The sequence below is a fragment of the Thunnus maccoyii genome, chromosome 15 (genome assembly GCF_910596095.1).
Source record: "Thunnus maccoyii chromosome 15, fThuMac1.1, whole genome shotgun sequence".
NCBI classification, from domain to species: domain Eukaryota; kingdom Metazoa; phylum Chordata; class Actinopteri; order Scombriformes; family Scombridae; genus Thunnus; species Thunnus maccoyii.
In genome coordinates, this window is record NC_056547.1 from 16,055,257 (window position 1) to 16,073,388 (window position 18,132).

Consider the following 18,132-nt stretch of genomic DNA (forward strand, 5'->3'; position numbering starts at 1 on the left):
TCTGATTGGTTAAGAACTTGCATCGATTATACTAAACTAGCCTTCATTGGGCAGCTGTAAGTAGGCGGTGCTGTTCATGGCATTTCATTGATATAGCCTACAGCTGGTGGCCGCAGCTTCGCCACACGGAGTGAAAGGGCTAAGAAAGTGACGAAGGCTTGATGTAGGGGGGTTCAAGAAGGCTCGAGCATTGTTTTATTATTTTAAAGAGTGGCACACCAAAGATTTACTGAATACACAGCCAAAATGCTTTGCCACGTTACTCGTCCGGACTCGGTAGTGATGGAAGTGGAAGTTGATGCGAAGGCGAACGGTGAAGACTGTCTGAATAAGGTAGGCTGTGGTGGAATACACATCACGTTTTCTTATTATGATACCCTTTTAAAACACAGTTTCGTGGTAAGCCAAGGTAACAGTCATAGTTGACTCATAAAACTTAAAAATTACCATTTTTCTAAACTTCAATCAATACATCGCTTATTTGCAACTCATCCACACTAGTACTGTAAATACAACAATTGAGGAATTGACCCTAATTTCATTTTAAATAAAATGTAGCCTGTTCGCTGCTGGAGACAATATTCAGCGTGAACTCGTGTGTAAACAACAATAAAACTATCGATATATATGTGCTTAATTGTTGCAGATAGTGACGGAAGAAACAAAATGTTCTGCTGCGCACGGCGTGCACAAAATATGATACATTTGTTTGTAACTACGAAACATTAAAATATTAGTGCAGAAACGAAACTCTTGATATGATATACACGTAGGAAAGTTTTCATATTAGTGGAAAAAACCGCCGACTGTCGCCTCTACCTGCATGGCTTAGTCAGAGGCAGATGGTTTTGTGAAGGTTACTTGAGTTCATTCTTCTCCCTTGCAAGCACTCAGCGTCCTCACCACTCAAACTGAAACTTTATTTCGAACTTAGTTGTTTAGTTTAGATATCCGCCTCTTCACTCCTCCAGAAAGCAGACACAAATAGGATACGAACTCATCCTTTTCATCAGTAGCCTCAAGTTGTTTTTCCCCCCCAGTATTAAAACGTAAAGCTATTTCGTATGCATGGCATATTCCCAACTTGCCGTGGGTATGAATGAGTTTTATCTCAGGACTCCCTGCAAACGTAGCAGTTATGTAATAACCCCATGGCCGCAGCCGCTGAGAGGGCGTGGGATTGTGGGTTTGATGAGCCCCTTTCAGAGAGCCTCCCAAGTTTACTTCCACTTTATCTTGAGCTTGAGAATATTGATGGGTTTTATCTGTGTGAGTAGCACTGGGGTTGCAGAAATCCAAATTGACAAAGTGATAAAATAACTTGGCCTAATGCAAATAATCTTGTGAAACTTTATTGATTTTTGTTTGGGAACTCTGTTGGTTCTTGCCATCCTCAACTGCGAGGTTAATCTATTATGGATTGTCTTATTCAAGGAACATTTTACCCTGCTGTCACACTGGCTTGACTAAAGACTGAAAACATGCAGCCAGCTTAACTAAACTATAAATCTTCTTCTGACAAAATTATTGTCCCCTAAGGCAATTCACCCAAGCACTTGGTTTTAGGATCCCTTTTGAATTACTTTGTCTAAAGTCCACTATTATGATTTGCCTTATTTCTTTCATCTCTTTACAGGTTTGCAGAAAGTTGGGCATAATTGAAGTGGACTACTTTGGGCTGCAGTTCACAGGCGGTAAAGGAGAGAACCTGTGGCTGAATCTGAGGAATCGCATCTGCCAGCAGATGGATAATGTGACGCCGTGTCGACTGAGGCTGCGGGTCAAGTTCTTTGTGGAGCCCCATCTCATTCTGCAGGAACAGACGAGGTATGTTTACCAACTCACGTGCTGTATGGACATTGTGTGCAAATCTGCCAGTGGGCAGATGAGCAGATATAATTGTATTTAACAAGTTTCTCAACACGCACACATTCTATTCCAAGTACCTGAAAATCGACTTATCCTCACCCTGTTAGAGAAACAGAATGTAGTCCATTTTTTTAATTAAAATGTAGTTTTCCTATAGTCTCTTTATCATTGAATGCCACATGCAATGAATAGCAAAATGATAGAAAAACAAAGCCATCGTAAGAGAGTTCCCATAGCATAATCTGATCACTTTGTTTCCTATACAGTGGAATGCCCTGTAGTAACCTCTTCTCCAAGCCCTTCCGGGGTTACTATAGGTCATTTTGGTTGTGCGCCAGGCAGGAAATGTGATCCAGCAGCTCTAGGGCTGTGTGTTGCTCTGTGGCTGTCCCCAGGGACCCTCTCTGTGACAACCAGGACCTCTGTCACTGCCCCCATTCAACTGAAAATAACTTTTGTTGTGCTTTTTTTTTGTTTCGATTGTTTATGACCATTTTTGGCTGAACAAAAGCACAGACGTCAGTCTGACATTGTTGCAGATGCTGTTTGGAAACTGAGCAACAGGGAAAATGTAGGGTGTTTTCCTTGGAGTTTTTGTTTTCACTGAAATGCGTCATCATTAGTCACTTTCAGCTTTATTTTCAAAGATTTTTTAGTTTTTGAAAGTATCTGGATATGTTATCGCACTTGAGATTTTTAATCGCACATATATATGTGAAATGCAACATTTTTATTGTAGAAACACAAGAGCCAGCAAAATATTTGATACATCTTCCCCTGCTATCTCTCCTCTCTGCTAGATCAGTTTAAACAAAAAAACTTTTGTCAGGAAAAAGTAGCCAGAAGTCTATGTCCTGACTACTGAGTTTTGTTTGAAGTTATAAATAGCAGGGGGATTTGGAGGCCTCGGAACCTGTCCAAAACAACTTGTTTTACACACAGTATCTAGTGTGATATCGTGGATGTTATATTCACCCCAGGCGGTGCCACGAGTGTTTGATACTGCAAGGTCGGAACCACAGTTGTGGAGGGAGGCCAGACTGGAGGGGGAGATCTGTCGGGTGTCTTTTTAAGCTCCTCCATGCTTACTCTCTGCCCTCTCTCTCACTCACAGCATGCCACTAGAGCTGTTCATTAAACGGACATGTATCTGCCTTGGCCAGGATTTGTGTGGCATTCACAGTATGCTCCCAGTTGCTCCCCACTTCACCCACTACCCCATCTTCATCTGTCTTTCACTCCCTCTTCCCTCACCTCAGTGTTTTACCAAATGTAAAAGTATAAACGTAATATTGTCTCGCTATGTTTTTATCACTGTCAGATTTAAACAGTTTCCGCTCACACTCCCTCTCCGTCCATCTCACTCACCCTCCACCTCCTTCTGCCCCCGCCCCCCCCCCCCCCCCCCCCCCCCCCCCCCCCCCCCCCTACTCTGGCCCATATTTGGTAGCCTTTTGAAGAAGAAAGTGAAAGGCAGCAGGGGGGAGAGAGAGAGCGTGAGCGTGGAGGACACTCGGCTGCCTGCGCTCTGACCTCCACTAGATTAGCAGGGGTTATCAACAGATGGCTGGTGTCGGGAGGGTGGGGGTCAGGGGGTTGTGAAAAAAGGTGAGATAAAGATGTGAAATGGCAGTCAAGGGTGTGTGGGGTTGCTACTAATAAATACTCGCACATGGCACACACCACCATGCTGTGAAGTTATGTGTTTAATTTTGGCACAGGCTTCATGCCATCCATCTGCTTAGATGTGATATCATTTAAGTGGTGGGGGAGCAAACACTGGCATCAATTTCAGAGATGAGGGGGAGATGTTGACACAGCAGTGAGATCTCGAGGTTTGACTCACAACTTTTATGATTTGCGATGTTATATTTACAAGGACCGTGAAAATATACATGACATTTGTCTGAATTTCTGTGACATGTATTTAATGTCATGTATTATTTTCATTATTTTTTTTCTATTATTATTATTATTATTATTATTATTAAAACCTTTTAAAATTTCTATCTTGACATGTAGGGAATATGTTGATAATTTGAGTAAATTAGCGCTTTGGTGACCTCCCGTTTCACTCATGGCTCATGCTGTCACCTTTGACCTACTTCAGCTACCACAGCCTCCACACAACCCGTTCTGACCGCAGGCAGGCAGGCAGGCAGGCACACCTCATATTGAAACACACAGAAAACCATTCTCTATTACTCATTTTTGTTACTCAGCCATTTTCAGTACAGGGGAACATCTAAATAACTAGGTTAGGAATGCGTGTCCAATTCTTGTCTTGAGAAACTTTTTGGCCTTTCATCTTTGTAATAAGGCTGTCACAGAAACCTTTTTTTTTTTTTTCTTTAACCGTGTATGCAATACTTTGTGAGTCAGTGAACACGTTTGAAAGAGTCACTGAACACGCATTCACTCTATAGCATAACCACAAAGCATGGTTTTGTAGTTTCGTAAGTAGCGAGTATATGCGAGTTGAAGATAACGTCCTCAGCAGTGTTTGAACAAAGAAAAAAGGGCCTCCTTAGTACGCAACTCTCAGCAGAGTTGAGGGGTGGGCCTCTGTCTCTACACGCTTCGTATAGGCCTTATTACATAACCAGCACTGGACCAAGCGTGCACAGAGCAGCTTATGTAAGCTACTTTGCTGCCACGTAAAGCCCGACAGGTCGAGTGCTCATGCATACATACAGCTGACTATTGGGGCACTTTGTGGTTATTAATTTGTTGTTTTGTCTGTTGTCAGACTGTCTAATAAAGAGTTGTTTGGAAAATGTACTTCACATCCTACATTTTATAGTATTCAAACCAAAAAAAAGAGGGTTGTGGATGCTTAAAATACAGATGTCTGGTTGAATCCCCTACAATCAATAATATGTTAGCTATAAAACCTTTTTCTAATGCACACAACCAAAGTGCAGGCTCTCTCTTTTTTTTTTTTTTTTTTTTTTTTTTTGGAGGATGCCTGCAGTCAGAACAAGCCGTATGGAAGCTAGAGTAGGTCGAAGATGACGAGCAACGAGTTGCCAGGCTTCAGTTCATCTTGATTCTATGGCAGCTGTGTCTCCTGCTTCTAAAAACCCTTTTTCTTTAATCTCATTGCTCTGAGATTTTCCAATCCCTCACTTCTCTCAGGCTTGTTTTATAAATCTGTTTCCCAGCTTACTTTGCAAATGCAAACTTTGCAAATGCATGAAATTGCCTCTTGGGATGGCTTCTCCTCTTATCTCAGTTACTATTTTTGGCAGAGGAAGGTGCTACATTGAACACTACGCGAAGACAAAGACTAAAGCAGAGCCATTCTAACCTTCCAGTGGTTTGCTAGTGGACTTTGTTTTGCATTTAAATATGCTTTCAGCCGCCCACAGTCTTAGTTTAATCATTTTTATTTTATGCCAGTGGAAAAGTAAAGCAGCTCTCCAAAACATAGTATGCTTGTAGAACATCTGATTTGTATTCATCTGCATTTCCATGACGTATCAAGTGATGTGTTGTTACTGATCGGCTACAGGAACACACTTTCTATTGGTTAAGGGACACTGACCCAAGGGCCTCAAAACAGCCTGTGTTGTCTGCATCATTAAACCCCACTTGCTAGAGGGTGTTTCTGTTTTTAAATACGTGAATGTTTCTCCTTCATTAGCCCCCGTATTTAGCATTCCGATCAGGCAAATGTTGGGTACCCTCAAAGGGCACAGCTGTTAGTACAGGCTTTATCTGTGGTCCTGATTGTTAACCTGTTAACCTTTGTTCCTAAGCCTGTCTTTCACTTCTGTTTTTTTTCCCCCTATGCAGAGTTTCTTGAACAACAGTTTAACAAATTCAGAAAAATCCAGTCTGAACAGAATCAGTCACATTTTATAAAAGATTGTATCAGACAAGTATTTGTGAATAGTTAACACTAAGCAATGGTGAAGAAATCAAAAACACAAACACTCCTATCCTCAAAGTCAAACATGTCAGATTTCTGCTTAACAGTTTGTTTTGTGATGTAGCACATGTGGAAACTATTCCAGATTCAAAATATTTAATCCAATTTGAAGGACTTTGCTCTATTTATGTCATTGCAGTGTTTGACTACTCGTGGGGCAGTGCTCTTCCCTTCTTATATAAGCCCATCAGGCGATCCAAAGAATGACCGGTGACAACAAACTGCAACAGACCATTGACCTGTCCAGGGTGTTTCCTTGCCTTTCACCCAATAGCATGGTGGGATAGCTTCCAACCCTCCATGATGCTGAGTAGTATGCCAGAGCATAGTTTGGTCATGCACAAAGAAAAGGTTTACATTCAGCATGATCATCTTTGTTTTTTTTTTTTACAAGAGTGAAATGCAGTTTTAACTTGCAATAGCTAACCCATGAAAGCTGAGACAAGAACATTGGCGCTTTAACACCAGCTGAATGTTCTGCAAAAACAACGAGGTAATTTATTCAGATCACACACACATAAGTTATCATTTTCAGCTCCATGTGGCAGGCTACACAGGCGATCAAGCCAAAGATCACACTAGTTGCCTGTGGGTCTCCCAAGTGTTCCAAAATACCACCCAATTTTTTTTTTTTTTTTTTTATCAGCATGCTCCACCATCTGTAATTAGTCACTTATCATTTTCTCTCCTCCGTCATTTGTTGTGCACTCGAGTAACCTAGCCCTGGTTTGTCCTGTTTGAAGTCATAATATTAGCCCTTGTCCAAGAATGAAAGAATTGTTATTTTTGTTTGACGTCTGAACACAGGATCGATGCTGGGCTTTAATCACCAGTTTACCATCCAGTACAGAGCACCAGCCTGTAACCCAAGGCATTTAGCATACAAACAACTTCTTTGTTTTATTGCTGTACGGCTTTCAGTTCAACTCGGCACAGAGAATAGGCATATGTGTTAAATTTAGCACCGGGAATTATTCTTTTGCAACTTGGAACTATGCAAAATAACATGATTTAAAACTTTAAATAAGAGTAGTGATTTTAGTCTGATTTTTCCATTCACCTCGGGAGAAGATCTTTAGCAGAGTTTACTATAGTTCATTGACAGATAGTAACCTCTCAGCACTCAGCTCCCAGCAGTGTTATTTGACTAGCTTACAAACCGCATTATTGAGAGCCTAACCGATGAGGTCTGAAACTCTACTGGTGATTGGCTGGATGAGGTGCAGTCTCTAGGCAGTAGTGTTGGGTTTCAGTTCATGGGGACTTTTTGTTCCTCCGTGCGCTGAGCTGGCTGACATTCTGCAGCCTACTTTGGGGGGGGGAAAGACACCGGGTCGGGGCAGAAAACACAATAGTGACAATGGGAAAATGACACAATGGTTTTATAGATGGGCGGCACAGACTGGAGAGAGTTCAGTTGATGTGGTGATGACCGTCCAGTACTTTAAGTAAGCTGGTGCTTAGTTTCTCTGACACAAGGGTGCATATAAAAACTGGTAAAGATTTCTCAAATCAAAAAAAAATGCATTTGATAGCATGGAGTTACTCAAAAGTGCACACTGCATTTTGAGATTTTTCAGTGTTTTTTTGAGATTTTAATGGTCCCACTGGGCAGAAGAAATCACGTAAAAAATTTGAGTTATCTCATACCCATCCTCATAACTCAGCTTTGCAACCAGTGACCTATTTCCAGATATTCTTTCTCGGGGCTCAGTCCTGCTTTAATTGAATTATTCCAACCAGGCAATCAAGTATTCAAACATTCCTGCAGCAGCCCACATGACCTCTCCTTCCCCCGCACCCACTGTTTTGAATCGCATGTACTTATTCTCCTTTCTCCTGCTCTGTTAGCATTCACAGGAGGTATTATGACTTATATATGAATAAGCCTCTTAAGACTTTGATTATGGGTTATCTCTATGAAGGACAAAGCAATGATGAGGTATATAGAGTGTAATACATTGAAGTAGGCCAGGAGACTTCGGTCTCAGCACAGACTTCCTGGCTCTCAGTCTGTGTCTGGTATGTTGGTGAGGGCCAGTCTAAAGAACAAGGGAATGCAGTGATGTCTGCCTTGTTTCAAATACACTTCACGGATGACCGTAATGATGCGTGTGCAAATGTGTCCGAATAGTAATGGGTGTAGCATACAGAGGGAAGGCCTTGCTGCTGATAAACAGCTTCTCAAGCTGATGCAACCTGGCATCCTCACATGCCAGCAAGAGAGAGATTTAAGTCCTGTGATTCCGTCTAGCCAATTCACTCTCATGAGAGTCACAGTGACTTAAACTCTTTATCATCTGCTTGCATGCCCATTTGGTTGAGGGGGGGGCGGGTTATGGGGGTCATTTATCCACTCCGTCGTCTCTTGTCTTGTCACCTTTGCTACAGGCATATAGACCTCCATGGGGTTGTAAAAGAATAATTTTGAGAAAGTATGTCCAGATATATTTAGTCACTTCAAGTGTTAGATGTTCCCACTCAGGAAACATCAAAAAAGGCACACAAAAAAAACAATCAACCACAAACACCATATTAGGAGACATCTGTGGGCTGCTGTTTTTCCTATGCTCTGTGCTTCAGCAGAGTTTAGAGAGGATCTCAACAGGTGCTGAGGCACCTGAGCTGACTGATCCTGGGACTAGCTGTCTGAGAAGCTAGGAAGAGGCTGGGAAAGTTTTTAACAGATGTTTATGTTTCTTATAATTATACAACTGGGAAAAAAAAATATTATTATGATTAGAAATAAAACAGCCGATAAAATAACCAGACTAAAGTGTTGTTTTAAAGCAGGATACAGTAGCAGTTCAGCTTCACAGGGGCGTCAGAAGGAAAAAATAGTTTCTATCTGCATGTGACGCAGCTGTGTATTCTCAGTATTAGCCACATTGCCGTGGTGTTTGGCGAAGTACATATCAGCCGCCTCTCACTCAGCCTCAGGGGCGGTCAAACAGGAACAAGCTTTCAGTTGCAGGCTCTGTTAACTTCTTCTACTGTACAGCTTATGATAGGTGTTTTCTTCCAAACAACAATTGGAAATTTGGCCTGAGCTCAGCAAAGCGCGCACACACCTGTTTACATACATGTGGGCACCCACAACACGGGGAACGCAGGAGTCAGATGTCTTGCTCAGCAGCCCAGTGGGTAAAAGTTACATACCGTAGTCCACATTGTCACAGATGGTCGGTCAAGTGAGACAGCGCAGAGGTTTAACTCGGTACGCCTGCTTAAGTTACATATTCTGTCGATGGCACAACAGCAAACTGACAAAAGCATTCATCAACACAAGTCCTAGCCCGTTAAGATATTAAATGCCTTGCTCATCAGCTCCATGACTGCATGACCGATATTAACCTCTTGCCAATCCCCGCCTGAACTAGAGTAACCTCCGCAGCTTGCCCTAGAGTAACCCTTTGTCGGCACCCTGTATCTCCCAGTCAAGTCAGGCCCATTGTTTGCGTCAGGCAGGTAGCAAAGTAGCAGCGCTCCATCACATGACGCCTGCTGGGCCTGACACAATAGAGCACAGTGTTTGTGTGTGCGCGCGTTGGAGGGAATGGGATGTTTAACACCATATCAAAGCACTGTTTGTTATGCCTAAGGCTAGTCAGCTACGGGGCTTCGTTGTTATGGTCTGGTTTTATCAGGAGTGGTGTAGGCTGACTTTGCGTGCCTCACAGTTGCTTTTACTGCTGTTGATACTCCTTAGAAGCATGTGAATGTGTCTGTTGGATGAGGTGTGTCCATGTTTTTGCATACAGTTACAATACACACGTGTGCGTATTTTGCCACCAGTTCCCTCAAGAGTCTGGTTCTTTGTCCCAAGAGATGACAGAGGAAACGTCACCTCCAGCACATCCTCTGAGATCATCTCAGGAAGATGGAATTCTATACAAACAAAGCACTACGGGTTCATATAAACTTAATAAAGCAGTGATGAGTGCTACTTTCCTTCAAATTTGCTCTCTAAACCCTCTAAAATATCCTTAAGTTACAGTTTGACCTAATTTGCAAAAATTAAAAATGTCTCTCTTTGCATCATGCTTCAAAGAGAAATGCTGCTCAAGGGAGATTTTTTTTTTTTTGTAGATGAGAAAATAACAAGCAGTTTCAGGTGTAGTCGGCTTTTCGTCTACCATCAGGATGTGGTCGGTCACAGCCAGTATCTTTCACTTCTATTTCCCCACAATAAAGTCTACTCCTGCTAGAGCTCTTTTCAGCACAGGATACTTTCATAGTTTCATTTTTGTTATAAGGTTCGGTCTAAAGAGCAGATAATGTTATCGGGGGTGAGGGGAGTGAGCTATTTTAGAATTAGGAAAGTTGTTCCGCCACGACTAACACACTCCTGTAGAAGCGAAATATATGTCTGGAGTGAGGGTGATGGATAGCCAAGTCAAGACATGTATAATGAAAGAAATCCAAACACCAGGCACACCTACAGGATTACAGCTAATCAGCAACACTGTCCGGTGGAAAGCTGCCCAGCTGGTTTGTAGTTACAGAAGCAGCTGACAAGAAGCAGGCTGATCTTCTTCAGGTTACTGTGCCAAAGGGCATCTCAAGGAAGCATCTGTTAAGGTTACTTTAGTTCAACGTTCATGATGTAAGGATTGAGTCAGTGTGTTTTATTTTCCTTTTGACGTCTTGTCTCCTGCTGCTAGCAAGGAGAAAAAATCCCTCACATCTTCTAGTCAAAACAATGGAAAGGACCTGCCATGGCTTATTTTTTGAGAATTTAGTTGTTTTCTTTGGCCACACCAGAACTCGGTGTTCTCATCTTATCGTTCAGCCCAAACCCAAACAATTGTTGTTTTTGACTACCATTAATCTTTTGAACTATTTTTCCAAATGTCACCTTATAAACCCACCTCATTTGAACAAGAATAGTGGGTTGATAATTCCATAATGTCATGCAAAACAAGATAAGCAATAACTTGGCATGGTTTTACATGGGCGTATTGAATGAGTTTGGGGTTATTCAACCACGTTTTTGACAACAAGCCACAGATGCAGTACACAGACAGGATGCTAAGCATTGTAGGTCGTTCTAAATCCCATTATTGGATTCAACATTCAGACTTATCGCTTAGCAGCACGTGGAGGTGGTCACACATAACTCACTGAGACACCAGGTTAAAAGTCAAGGTCCTTCCTATACTGGAGAAAAACTATTATTCAGTCCTGTAACTTCTTTTCCTCCTCTCAACTGCCACTTTAAGAGCCGTCAGTGAATTCACACATTCACAAAGGAAGTTCTTATACCGTGTTTGAGGAAGAGATTGAAAAAGGGAAAGTGAGCCATTGTGACCAAACATGTCATAGTTGTTTTTGCTTCTATTACACGCACACAAACACCTGCCGTCTGTGGTGTAATTCTATCCCTATAATGACCACCTGCTACAGCCTGTTTGTGCTTCAGACACCCTGACTCCTTTAGCCATCACACATGAAAGTCAGTTGTACAATGGAAAAAAATAAAGTGATATGGTGCAAAGAAATGTATTCATCTTAACACTTATTTACTAGATTTTAATGTCAGTCATAAGATTTCCCATTTGACCACTGTTGTGTTTTCTCTGTCCACCAGACATGTCTTCTTCATGCACGTGAAGGAGGACCTCCATAACGGTCACCTGCGTATGGGCTCAGAACAGGCAGAGGAGCTGAGTGCACTCCTGGCACAGGCCGAGTTTGGTGACTACAACCAAAACACAGCCCAGTACTGGTACTCAGAGCTGTGTGGAGAGGAGCCAAGCCCTGCCACCATCAACAGGTACAGTATTATTACAATTCAAAATATCTCATTATCTTTTCCTACCTTTCTGCTCCAGGATTTGACTCACTAATTCTCAGCCTAGCCTCAGTATTAGTCCTACCAGAGCCTCCTGTCCTGTATATTAGTACTATATGTCTCATCATTAGTCGTAGTGTTGCACTTAAAGACATGCATACGCAATTGTTCTGGCCGTTCCACAGTTACTGCAACCTGTTGACCTTTTCCATATGTCAGCTCATCTGAAACTCAGCCCCCTCACTATCTCTGAGGGAGGTAGGAGTCCATCCCATAAAGACATGATGAAAAGTAAATAATGGGTCATGGCAACAAGCCAAGGATGGCATAATGTGGCAGCTGGTGTTTGAGGAAATGCTGTACAAAAATTTTATACTGAGTTGCGCTAATAAAGCTGTCTTTTTATATTTCGTTTTTAGATATTGCAGGCAGAGTACTGTAATTTTTTTTTTTTTTTTTTTTTGTCTGAGGTGAAAGACTTTAGATAAGAGTGTATCACACACAACCACACAGTGTGTGTAAGCTGTTTGACACACACAAATACTGTCAGCAGAAATGAGCAGCTGACAGGAGATCAGATAACAAGTGTTTGCAGAGTTTCACCAAACCTCCCACTGTACATTGTGATTGTTTTATCTCTAAACAAAAAAGCGGAAGACAACATTTCACTAGTTAGAGTCAGAGAACGTGGATCTGAATGCGTTATCAAATTTCAGAGATTAACAACACAAGTGCTACTGTTCCCCAAATGCTGAGACTCCTAAATTATTATACATTATCAAACCCATCTGCCAAACATGCTACATTAAACTCTATCCATGTGCAATATCGGTCCAGCAGGCACTGCTGCTCATTGCTACACCCACACTCAACCCCGGCATGACAGTTTGTGTGTTATGTATGCTGGTAGATGCATTCAGCATGATTATTTTCTATAAGTTGCTCTTAGAATGACCTCCCTACTGTGGATCAATGTGTTATACATATGCCCATATTCATTTCTTACTTCAGTCTGTTTAAACAGACCTAAAAGAAGCATTCAGCTAACCTTCCTAAGCATTGATCTCAAAAGTATAGCTGTTAGAAAAGAGCCAGTTCAGTATCAAAGCTCTTTGCCTCAGGGTGTGTTCCACTTTGACATCTTAAACATAGTTTTACATTTATCCTACTTGTATAATGTACCTGTCACAGTGAGTGTTCTTGATCTATGATAAATAAGGAACAATATTGTATGACAAGCTCACTTTCAATCTGAGCATTAGAGCTGAATCACCTAAATCTGTTGTCTCACTTTCCATCTCTCTCCCCACATTTTCTCTCCTGTAGTATCGTATCCAGACACAAGGCTCTGGAGGGTTCGAGCCAGGGCTCAGTAGAGTATCAGGCCCTACAGCTGGTCTCCTCTCTGGAGCATTACGGCGTGGAGTGGCACTGGGCCCGCGACGCAAATGGCCAACGGCTGGCCATAGGAGTCGGTCCGGAGGGCATCGCTGTTTGCAAGGAGGACTTCAGCTTAGTCAACAGGTATGTTTAGCCTAGGCATCTACTAATAGCTGTATGTGTTCTGATAGTGATAGTGTGTTGCAGTTAGGTGTATGACTTCTCTTCGACTATATATAATTTCTCTGTTCTCTCCGTCTCATTTCAGAGTAAGCTATCCCATCATTCAGATCGCCACCCAGTCTGGGAAAACTGTGTACCTGACAGTAACCAAGGACACAAACGACAGCGTGGTGCTTTTGTTCAAGCTGATCAGTAACCGGGCAGCCAGCGGCCTGTACCGGGCCATCACAGAAACCCACGCCTTCTACAGGTGAGAGCAAAAGATGTACAGTATTTCAGCTCAGACCAATGGCTCACATACACTCAGGAGTTATATGGCTCTGCAGCCAGATTTTTAATAGAAGTGGATTCAGGCCTTTTGAATGACTTTGCGTTATGGCACAAAGTTAATACTGACTTAGTGTTATAAGTAAATAAGAGCAGTTGGCTATAGACCGTAGCTTCCTCCATGTGGTGAGGCAAGATACTGGAACAATTCAAATTAATTTTGAGCTCTGCTGCTCAGCTGAGTTCTGTGTTTCTATATGTCTGTCTGTCAGCAGTCTTGTTAGTCATTCACCAGTCTGACCTGTATTTCCTTACCACTGTAGCATGTCCTGATGATATAGAGCAGTCTATTTTTCACTGTTCATCACTAATAGTAGGTAGCCTAAGTGACGTGGGGAAAAACCTGACCTAAAATGTGTTTGTAATCATTAACTAAGTGTGCTCCTGTTCCTTTCTTTCCCCGCTATGGCATAGATCCATGCAAAATAGGGCACATAACCACATATAACATGTCCTTGACCAGCATCAGTGTTGATGAAAACATTGATTTTACAGGATAAGGAGGGATATATATACCTTTTTTTCCTTCCCATAAACAATGTGTGTGTCTTTTGTGAGTGTGTGTCTGAAATTTTTAGTGAGCAGGGACAATTCAAATGGCTGAGCTATGAAATTGTTCTCAGTCACAATAGTACAAAGGTACAAAAGACAGCCCTGTCCTTTTGTTTCAGGGATGGGTTTTAGCTCAGACTCTGCAAATTTTAATTTTTTTTTTTTTTGCAGTCATGTCTTCATCCTGCTTTCTCAGAAACAAGTGTACAGTGTTTATCTCACAGTGGCGAACGTGACATCAGAACAGAATGAATATTAGGTGTTTTCTATATAAACAGTGCAGGTTGGATGTTGAATTATTTAGACATACCCTCCACAACAGTGACTGCAGAAACAATCATTAGTTAACAAAGATGATTTGATCAAAATTGGTGATTTTTCTGGTAAAACACTGTTTTTTATGACATTAGTTATCATGTCTTATAATTTTTTTTAATCATGTTTTATTCATTTCAATTTCCAGATGCGACACAGTTACGAACGCAGTGATGATGCAGTACAGCCGAGACTTCAAGGGCCACCTGGCTTCACTTTTCCTCAACGAAAACATCAACCTGGGCAAGAAGTACGTTTTCGACATCCGACGTACCTCCAAGGAAGTGTACGACCACGCCCGCCGTGCCCTCTACAACTCTGGCGTCGTGGACCTGGTTTCTCGCTCCGGCAGCGGGGAACGCTCGTCTCCTTCACGCTCCCCAAGCAGGGACAACCAGCAGGACGAGGGGCTGGACTGCGGGAGCTGCCAGCAGAGCCGAGCCTTGCAAGAGAGGCTGCAGAAGCTCCGAGAAGCTCTGTTATGCATGCTGTGCTGCGAGGAGGAGATAGACGCTGCATTCTGCCCCTGTGGCCATATGGTGTGCTGCCAGACCTGCGCAAATCAGCTTCAGGTGAGTCTTCTGTAATTTTTGTGAAAATGTGTCTACACTTTGCCATGTAAGACAGAGTTTATCAGCCACAGTGTTTGTGGTGGGGGGGTGTTATTAATATGGTAAGTATTTTTTAAGCCATATACACTGAGAGATGACACTGTTGGCATTTTCTATACTGCAAATGCTGATGTCAACAAGAACTTCAAAGTTGTTCTTAATAAAAGTAAATTAGACAAGAAGGCAAAAGCTTGAAAAAGGGGAAAAAAGAAGGCTTTTTTTTTTTTTTTTTTTTTTTTTCTTTTTTGGTTGTTTGGTCCTTGACTTGAGGCACCTCAGCCCACTTTGAGTTTGCAGCTATATCAAAAGCTCTTTAATTATACTTTAGTTTTAGCTTCTCATCCTTTATGGTCCTTTAACCAGCATCAAAAGCTTTTCTTACACTCTGCTGACCTGATTGCTCTCTCACTTAATCAGCTAAATGTTGCCTATCTTTGTGGAAGCAGATGGTGTGTGTGTGTGTGTGTGTGTGTGTGTGTGTGTGTGTGTGTGTGTGTGTGTGTGTGTGTGTGTGTGTGTCTTATGAAGGGATTATAGCAGCCAGGCAAATCTCCCTTCCATTAACTCAACTAGGAAACGTGACCCAGCTAATAGATGTGTGAAAGAGTGAGGAGAGACTTAAGACAATAGAGGGAAAGAAAGTTCCACTGCTTTCAGCATGACTGGAAGCTGTTTTCTCATTATAGCAACCTGTTACACTTGTTTGTTTTTCATCATTAAACTCGCCTTGTCTAAGATATTTCTCACAGTGTCCTTCAATCTTAACACCGATAGTGGTCAGATGATCTGAGTGATGACTCATTACACGCCTAATGGCAGTCAGCAGTACTCCCCCCTAGCACATTTGATGAGAGCAGGTTTCCATGATTCTCAGAACTGTCTGATATTGTCTCACATTCGTCAAAACTGTCATTTGCTGGCTTTGACACGTCGCTGGCTTTGACGTCACAACATGTGTGTTAACCCATTTTGTCATACATTGCATGATGAGTACATTTCTGAACTTGGTGTAGTTTGCTCGGGCCTTTTTTTTAAAAAAAAGAAAAAAAGAAAAAAAAGATTCCCTGGATAAGGATGCCAAAATATATTTATTGCTAAAGGGTAATGGACCTCTAAGGGGTTCACAGCATTAATAGATTAATATTATGTATGTATGTAGTGACCACGTTGCCGTCTTTGCATCACATCTGACCAAAACCAAATGTATAAACAGCTCTCTCTAACTGTTAGAAAATAAACAGCTATTTAGTGCTTAACACTATTTTTTTTTCCTCCTCCTCCCTCAGTTGTGTCCCGTGTGTCGCTCGGAGGTGGAGCACGTGCAGCACGTCTACCTGCCCACCTGCACCAGCCTGCTGAGCCTGGCGCTCACCGACAACCACCAACAACACCGCAGCAACATCCCAGCGCCCATCCACAGAGACATGGCTTCTCCTCACAGCTGTTCGGCCACAGAATACGACCACAAGATCTACCACACATAAAGACATTTCCGCTAAAGCCACCAAACTCCACGAACACTTTGAAGCTATACCAGCCAGATGAAAGTTTATTATAGAACATTTGGACGTCCGTCTGTGTTTCCTGCCTGGACTCCATGAACCTCCAAACATATAGAAACTCCGGAGCGTAATCAGACATCGACGCACTCAAGCCACTCCTTCAACTTATACGTGTGTGTGTGTGCGTGTGCGTGTGTGTGTGTGCTTTTTATTGTTACTTCCCTTCCGTTCAGGCTTTCACTGTGTTTGGCTGGTTCTTGGTATTGTTGGTTATGCTAAGACATCTGTGTCATTCTGTCAAAATCTTGTTTGTTTTTATACAGCTCCTTATCCCCCCCCCTGCCACACAATGGTTTTAGATTGGGCTCTTATTGTCCATGTTAAGTAAATTATTGCATCAGTTGACCTGATACAAAATAGAAACATTCTTTTTTTTTTCGTTTTCATTTTTTTGAATTATGCTTTGAATTTGTGTTTTTTGGTTTATCTTCTTTGCTCCATATCAGGCTCCTAGCCCCAGAACCCAAACCATATGACGAACGTATGTGTTTTAGAATAGCTAAGCACTGTACATAATGGTTGAGTCTTTTTTTTTTTTTTTTTAAAGCTTTCTGACATTTTAAAGCTTATCTATTTGATTTGAGAACTGAATTTTATTGTGTAACAGAGTGAGATGAATTTTGTTTTTTTTTATATTTTATTGCTTATTTGTTTTTGTCATGTTCCATGTTTTTCATGCCAATGAGGAGGTATTTAGAGGCTAAGCAGCAGTGCTCTGGGTAAAGCACTGTATTATAATTAGACACTGCAGGCGATAAGGCAGCTGGGGTCCTGTTCTTGTGACCTCTGAGTCAAATGGGGGTCTTGAAGGTTCTTTTAGCCCACCAGAACTGTATCTTGCTGACACTCCTCCACCTTGAAATGGGTCTTGATTAACTGCCACTTTGTCCAAAACAAGCCCAATTTCATAGACTGCAGCACCTTAACAATTTTATCTCCATGCCAACAGAGAGTTAGAAATTAAGAGCACAAATGCTCTTAATACTAGACACAGAACCACAAGGTTATCTACGAGAAAATAGGAATTTGCTCAGCAGCGGCTGCTTCCTCTGAAAACCTCAGCTGTATATTTCTTCTCTGGGGTGTAATAGTGGGTTCCGTTTGGACATTTTTTTTTAAAGGGTACTAGGAGATCTGTCTGTGCAATACTTGCTTGCTTTTTGAAAAGCTTTTCATTTTCAATTTTTATTTAATTTCAAAGACTATATTTAAAAAACTACATTGTCACTTTACCAAGGAAGTTTTCCACGTCTGTATGGGGTTTGGCCTTAATGTAGCAGCAACACCGTGTTATAAACTTTCCACAGACTTTTTTTTTAAGGAAAGGAAAACTTAATTTCTTTAATGCTGACTCGATTAAGCTCAGTCACTACAGGGGAAGGACTTTTATTTTTCACATTGTACAAGTAGCAACTTGTTTCTGTTTTCTGAAGCAAAAGCCACTATGCTCTGTAAGATATAAGAATAACTTAGAATTGAATCATTTTTTTATATATTCTGCTTTTAACAAAAGAGAAAGTATTAATAAAGTTGTTTTTAAAAAAAACAAACCTCACTTTGGATCTCTGGGACATTTGTTTCAGCTTCATATGGATCTGAAAGCAC

The 18,132-nt window shown here is 41.7% G+C and overlaps 1 protein-coding gene across 1 annotated transcript; it reads left to right on the top strand.

Annotated features, from left to right (window-relative positions):
• The first annotated feature begins 113 nt into the window (after nucleotides 1-113).
• LOC121912489 (E3 ubiquitin-protein ligase MYLIP-A-like) lies at nucleotides 114-17,064 on the top strand. The gene is made up of 7 exons (XM_042434617.1): nucleotides 114-333; nucleotides 1,637-1,827; nucleotides 11,394-11,579; nucleotides 12,924-13,121; nucleotides 13,246-13,410; nucleotides 14,503-14,926; nucleotides 16,252-17,064. Exons 1-7 carry the CDS (start codon nucleotides 247-249, stop codon nucleotides 16,447-16,449), a joined length of 1,449 nt encoding a protein of 482 aa, XP_042290551.1. The 5' UTR covers nucleotides 114-246; the 3' UTR covers nucleotides 16,450-17,064.
• Nucleotides 17,065-18,132: the final 1,068 nt, after the last annotated feature.

Bases quoted from the DNA above. Each gene is read 5' to 3' on its own strand.
- LOC121912489 (XM_042434617.1), top strand. From the start codon at position 247: ATGCTTTGCCACGTTACTCGTCCGGACTCGGTAGTGATGGAAGTGGAA. The intron at 334-1,636 runs GTAGGCTGTGGT...ATCTCTTTACAG, and splicing joins GTGAAGACTGTCTGAATAAG to GTTTGCAGAAAGTTGGGCAT. The intron at 13,411-14,502 runs GTGAGAGCAAAA...TTCAATTTCCAG, and splicing joins GAAACCCACGCCTTCTACAG to ATGCGACACAGTTACGAACG.